The 7,268-nt window shown below is 41.7% G+C and overlaps 1 protein-coding gene across 1 annotated transcript in view; it reads left to right on the forward strand.

The window, feature by feature from the left end:
• LOC104967349 (palmitoyltransferase ZDHHC7-like) overlaps positions 1 to 4,450 on the forward strand; it is a 12,655-nt gene extending 8,205 nt beyond the window's left edge. The window contains exons 4-6 of the mRNA XM_010796758.1: positions 5 to 48; positions 3,651 to 3,747; positions 4,295 to 4,450. Of these exons, the coding sequence (XP_010795060.1) occupies positions 5 to 48; positions 3,651 to 3,747; positions 4,295 to 4,450 (297 nt within the window). The remainder of the gene's footprint in view (positions 1 to 4; positions 49 to 3,650; positions 3,748 to 4,294) is intronic.
• Positions 4,451 to 7,268: the final 2,818 nt, after the last annotated feature.

Below are 7,268 nucleotides of genomic sequence, written 5' to 3' on the forward strand. Positions count from 1 at the left end.
ACAGGTGCGCACCGTGGGCCTCAATTCTATCCCAACCCCGATGGTCCCGTAAGATCAGTGTAGGTACAGACACACACACACACCCACACACACACACAACAAACACACCACACACACACACCAACACACACAGGGCTGCTCTCGTTCCTGAACAACACGGGTTCTTAAAAAGGACTTGGGATGACAAAGCAGCTCCTTCCAATCCATGTGATTGATCCCTGCTATGTGATAAATATCAGTCGCTAACATCAACCTTAGTGGATGGGGCCGGTTGATGAAAGATCCAAGCAGCAAGGGACGGGAAAAAATGGCTGAAATATGAGCAATCATATCAAAGCCTCAGATGCAGTAATACTACACAGCAGAGTGGAGGCATATATGCGTGTGTAATGAGAATAAAACAACATACCGCCATTTCTAGATCTAATGGCAAGTCAGATCTCAGTAGGCCAACCATGGAAGCCTAATTACCATCACACATTTAATTCTGATTTCATTTAGGTGACAATGATCTATGCATTCACGCAGAGATGCAATAAATGGCAGTGGTCACACACGTAGTCTAGTTTTCAGGCAATGTCTTCCCCTCTATCTCTCAATGTAACACCCTGTGAAGCTGACCGTTGAGCAGCCCGACCAAGCAAGGAGGCAGAGGCAGAACGTCCAAAATACAACCCGGTGTGGGCATTTATTACTCACAAACATATGACACAGCCTCAATCTGCTGTTCACGTGAGCACAGTCACCAGCCACCAGGATCTCACACACACTACCACCCACACAGACAGGGAAACAAAGCCTAAATACCCACACACTAATCAGCAATTAGACACAGGTGAGGGGGGGAGGAGACAACACAGGGCACCAGGTGAACACAATCAGGAGCAACAGACAAAACGGGTTTGGGGAACACCCCCAAACCAAACCACATGTGCAATGTTACAAGGCCCGAAGCCGTCAGTCCACAGTGACGAAGTTACGTTCGTCACACACCCTCTCTGGAATAAAGGGACAAAATAATCATTTAAAAAAAAAAAGTAGATGACTTTTTAACATTATACTCAAAGGGCCAGTAGATATCACCCCGCCAATTGAATAGCCCTGTTATACATTTGATCAAACAGCAAGTTGTGGGATTTGATGTCTAGACCCCAAAGGTGGTGTGGAAAACTGTGAAGGACCAAAAGCTTAGTCAGAGTCCTTACTTTAGTATTGTAACCATATCTAGATGTTGCAAATAAGAACCAACCAGGATTTACATCGTTTTCTTAGCGTGAGTCTTGGGTGATTTCGTCTTTAAGGATGACTGATCATTTTATGAACAGAATGAATTGTGAGGTCGGCCCAGACCCTAGGGGTTTTTAAATCTACTCTTAAAACACGCTTCTTCTCCCTGGCCTTCTAGTCAGAGCGGAGCACGACTCCTGACTTTTCCCTGTGTTTTTTATATATCTGTTGTAATTTATTGTCTTTTATTGTGATTGTAGTATTTATTACATGTCCAGCACTTTGGCCCGACCAAAAATCGCTTTTAAATGTGCTATATAAATAAACTTTGATTTGATGAATGATTTCCAGATTAAGTAATGAACCTATACGGGGCCTAATCTCACTTGTATGGAAACGCATACGTGAACAGAACAGTGCTGTTTGGTTTTCATCTCAATAGGGTCCTTCCTTTAGTAATGTTTCCATATCTAGACGTTAAAATAATAACCAACCTTGATTTATATTGTTTCTTGGCGTGAATCTTCACTGCTTTAGATAGCTTAGTCGGAGCAAATAAAAGCAACACTGATGACTTTATGAATGAATGATGTTCAGCTTAAGTAATGAAACGTTGTAAGGCCTGACTTCACATGTTTGGAAACTCATACGTGAACAGAAAGTGGTGTTTGTGTCTGATTTCCCTGGCTGCATTACATCTCAATATACAATTCAAGTCTTAATCTCAGAGGAGCTACCCGATTAAAAACAGTTGCATGAAAACCAGGATCACATCGGCACGACTGTCATGATCCACAGAGAACATGCATAATGTAAAAGCAATACTCTTATTGTTATTGTGGCGCATCTGACCTGAATATTTTATGAATATTTATATCTTTTGTCAACTTAAATCTAGCTGTAAGCCCTGTAGATTAGTGTGAGGGAAAGGAGAGGGGCAGATAAGAAGCGATTTTCACGTGGATAAAACAGGAATGCGGTGGATAGCGGGACAGAGAGATCACACAGATAGAGGGATGAGCCTGACCTCAGAGGAAAGAGAAACAAGGCCATTATATTGTCCGATCAGGATGAGAGCAGAACAAAATACCATAACTCCCTCTATCTGCTCTCTCTCGTGCCCTGGTGTGCACTAAAAAGAAGGATTTGTCCCTCTTGAGGATTTCCAAACCCTCTTAAATATTATCATCATGTTATTGTTCGGCTAGATTGTATTGCCGTTATCCTACTTATAACGGAGAGCAAGATACATTCCATCGATGTGTGAGATTGGTGAAGCCTTGTCAAACCACAGAGGTACATGTTGTCCCTGGTGTCAACGGGAGATGAATGTTGGAGAGACGATAAGCTGCTGGTTTTGGTTTGTTATTGACACGCAGGCTGACTTTAAACCTCCAGATCTCTTTTGATACAACATGGACGGGGCATGGTTCAGACGTCAACAGACAAGGCTTTAGAATGTACATTAAAACATATCTAAGGATACAGTATACTGCAGTATTTTTATTTTACCCTTAATAAACTAAAGCATTCACATTTCCCAAATTATGAGAGCAACCCTTCCAGATATTTTCCCTCTACATCATGGCCTCGCCCCTTTATGGGTGAAAGTATCTGGTAAATACAAATGAAGTATTCCCCAATCCGATCAAAATGCAAGAAAACTGTGCTTTTTATAAATATGCATGGAGCCCAAACATGATGGTCAGTCAGGCAAACAATTAGACAATGTCATTGGAGATCAATGATCGCGTAGATATATGTTGAAATTAAAAGCAGTATGGGATTGATGTTCTTTCAGTCTAACGGTGGCTAACACCAAAAGTGGGGTTTCCTTGGCTTGTTCGTGTTTTATATTTGAATGAAGCATCTCAATTCATTACCTTGACTTTTACTGTTTACTTTGCAGATTGAAGTTCATCTCTTTAGCGTCATCATTTAGCTGTGATGAAGTGCCCCCCCCCTCAAATAAGAAAATACATGCAAGTTCATGGCTACTGTAGCAGATAACGTTCTTGTTGCTCTGTGTTGCGTTGCTAATGAGTGAGACACACCAGAGTTGAGGATCTGTGAGGTTTATTCTCCCAACAATATCATTTACCATTCAGGCATTTAGCAGACACCTTATTCCAAAGCCACTTACAATGACCAACTACAGGGACATTCTCCCTGGAGTAACTGAGGGCTAAGTGCCTTACTCAAGGGCACACTAGATGTGGTGTTCCAGGCGGGATTTGAACTCGCAACCTTCCGATCATCAGCCCACCTCACTATCCAAAAAATAAATAAAAATGTAAAGACATTTTTTTTCAAATATTTTTTTTTTTACAAATGAATCAATTTATGGGAAACACTGACTATAGTTGAGTAATTTTGCAGAATCAATGTTTCATCCATTAACATCTTCTCTCTCCTGCCGGCAGTATTTGTAAAAGATGTATCCGGAAGATGGATCACCACTGTCCCTGGGTCAATAACTGCGTGGGAGAAAAGAATCAGAGGTTCTTTGTACTTTTCACTGTAAGTACACAGAGAAAACTAAGGATAACAGATGCAGAGTTTATGGATATGTTGATTCCTTTTGTTCACTTATAATAACTGAATACACAAGTCATCAGCCGCCTTGACACCAAGTGTAATTACCTGTCTTTTAACCAGACTAGACGGGGAATTGTTCATTAGTCTCATCCTGTTAAGGTTCACAGTAATGTAGAGCACAGCAGGCCGACATGAAACGCACACTGATAGCCATTCATGACTCAACATCAGCACTTTTGATTTGGCTTTATATGCTGACTGGATTCTTTTAATGAAAGGAATATAAAGCTGTCATGTATGGTTTAGCAGTACGGATGAAATGTTTAGTTTGCTCTCCTTACAGATGAAAAACTCAAGAAACTCAGCACAACACGTTTTAACTGCATGCCAATATATTTTATTAAATGTGAATATAGCTAACTAACATTAACACGGCATCTCTAAACCCAGATTGAGAATAACTTCTGATTTGTTCTCTTCTCTCTGTCACTTGTTCATTATTTCCCTGCCTCTCTTCTGATTCCTGCAGATGTACATATCATTGATTTCTGCCCATGCCCTGGGGCTCAGTGGTATGCACTTCTTCACCTGTATTAAAGTCCAGTGGAACGGTAAGCTGCCTCTTTGTGTCGACGTTGACATGTGTTTTAGTCAGAATGACAAGCGCAGGATGTCACAGAGATGAGTCAGATGAGTCAGATGAGTCATACAAGAGACTGGGGTACTTTAGAGACAGAGACAGAGCAGAGTGGAGGAAAGCTGCTCTGCTGCATGGATCTTTTCCTGCTCCCTTGAGGGTCTCTGTAGGAATTCACCTGAAAATGATGACCGTATTTCTTTCCTTATACTCCAACCTCTGCTGCCCTGTACAAGATGAGACTCTGACTAAGCAAGAACATATTTTCAACTGATTTGAAGTTTGAACCAGGGGGTCCGCGGGGTCTTAAAAAGTATTAAAAGTTGATAAATCAATTTAGCCAAAATGAAGGTTATTAAAAAGTATTAAACAGCATTTTCCAAGGTGTTACATTTTGGTCCAAAGAGGTTGTATTCTACAGTCTGCCTGACTGTAATCATTGCGTAGGTGTGTAGTGTGATTCTGTGTAGTTTATTTATGGCATCCCGTTGGATTTGACGTCATCTGAACAGGACATCGCACGCTCACTGCTTGATAGCGCGCGAAGGTCCGTTTACGCCGGTTGTTAAACAACATCGTTATGGGGAAATGCAAGTTTGCGTCCAAATGGTTGGAAGATAAGGAGGAAGGACAATCAATACTGTATATAGTCAATGTGAGGTAAAGTGTGTCGCCCTCCTTATCTTCCAACCATTTGGACGCAAACTTGCATTTCCCCATAACGANGAGAGAGTGTGTTCACTGGCAGTTAACAAAAGTTGGATTTTTGTCCGAAAGCAGATTCAGATTGTCATTATAACTAACACAAGATGGGTTCACTGTACTGAAATGTAAAAATGAAATTATTTTTGTCTACTGGCATGAGTAACCTAAAGAAACAACAATTCCTGTCCAATGAATAAAAAACGAGACAGAGGATGAACGGACAGGAAAGGCCATTCAGTCTTGAATAAGAATGAGGCTTGTGTTTAGAGTAGCCTGTTCATTCAGTTGAAGAGAGTGAAAGTCTCATTTCCTGGCTGAGATGCTGAGTGATTGAGCTGTTTTACATGCAAATCAAGGAAGCACAGTTCAATTCCTGATGTCCACTGTGCTCCACATCGAGTTTCTCTCCTGTCTGTGCATGTCCTTGACAGTGATTTCTTTGTCTGGGTCCAATAGAAGGGTTTCAAGCATTTCCCCATTGATATCCACTTGTCTGCGTCCAGTGATGATGAAAGATATGTTGCTGATTCAAACACTTATCTTGAATCTTATGTGCGCTGCAAAGAAAAAAAGCTGTTGAAGTTGTGTACTGAGGATGCATGAGTTGAGTTCACCTTGGATATCTCACAAGGAATACAAGACTCACTTGAGGTACATACTGCATGCTAAACCTAAAAAGAGAAACGAAAAAAGAAACAATATTCCAGTTTTTCAGAACACTCGTGCGTACCCAAGGAGTTGGGTACACATCAGAATTAGAGTGCTAATACACACTTTCAGTCATGGTTAGTGATTGACTGTGGTCCCACTGGAGGAGCAGCGTGTCTCCCTGTCACCCACAAAACACAGCCTCCGGGAGCAGAGGTCCATCCTGTCCATGGCTAAGGAACGCAATCAAGAAATCTTGCTTTAGAGAGGGTCTTGGTGTTAGTGAGCTGCATCAGTCTGCTCTCAGACGGAGAACTCAGCCCCCCCGCGGCGGCCGTAAGTTAGCAGCAAGAGGCGCCTCAGACGCAGGCCTGTGAAAGGGTTGCACCACAGCAGGGAGGGCGACCCCCCGAACACGGCTCGCATCCCGTCCCATCTCATGCGGCGCTCCCACGTGGGCTTCTCATTTTTAAGACGTTCAATCTCCTGCAAGACATGCAAACGCCTCTGTGAATAAAAGATTCCTCATTAAGTTTTCTGTTAGAATTCTAACATACACAACCGTATTAGCATTGGGAGAAAACTGAAAGAAAACCGTAGGGTGTACACCAGGAGTGTCCAAACTTTCTTTTACCGAGGGCCACATACAGAAAAATATATACGAAGGGCTGGGCCACTCCCTAGAGGTGAGGTATATTGCCTCTTAAGTTCAGTTATAAGTTGAACAAATCTATCCAATGTAGGTCGATTATTCTTGATACTTGAAAATGCTGTAAGAAAAAAACAGCTCACAGCTCTCCAGAGGGCTGACTTTATTTTGTTAGCAGCTCATTCCTTAAAACAGAAGCTTCAGATTGCTTATCATAAGAGGACATATGAAGGGTATATTTCAAGCTTGTTATATAAATAAGTCATTGGGCTTTTTTCTTATCAACTTAGATTTGCTAGAAAATGTTTCCAACTTTAATTGACTGAATTTATTTGAAAATTGGGCATAATAATACATGAATACTACCGTGTCATATGTTTGAACATATATATTTAAGAAGTACAACATAAGACAAGCAGAAATGTATTATACTTAAGTCATTGTACTTTTGCTGAGGGCCGATTCAAAATGGTCCGCGGGCCGCATTTGGCCCCCGGGCCGTAGTTTGGACACCCCTTGGTATAAATGCTTATTCAATAAAACTGGTAACATAGTTGATGAGACTAAAGGTATTTATCCAGAGCTCTGTTTTAATTTATTTCTAAAACAACTTCATTCGACAGTGACCCTAAAGGGGAAAAGCCTATGAGAGCTGATGAAACTGACCGTCTCGTCGTTGCAGATGGAGTGGAGCTGCGTTCCAAACATCACAGCTGTAAAAGTGAGGAAGAGGATTGCTTCGAGGCAGAGGAAGATCAGCAGGAGCACAGACGCCCCCGGTGAGAAGGCACTGCACTCTGGTCACAGGAGAAGAGGAGGGAGATAAGGGGATTTGGTATTGAAGAACTGAAACTGACTAAATAT

The sequence above is a fragment of the Notothenia coriiceps genome, unplaced genomic scaffold (genome assembly GCF_000735185.1).
Source record: "Notothenia coriiceps isolate Sejong01 unplaced genomic scaffold, NC01 NC01_scaffold00037250, whole genome shotgun sequence".
In the NCBI taxonomy this organism is placed as follows: domain Eukaryota; kingdom Metazoa; phylum Chordata; class Actinopteri; order Perciformes; family Nototheniidae; genus Notothenia; species Notothenia coriiceps.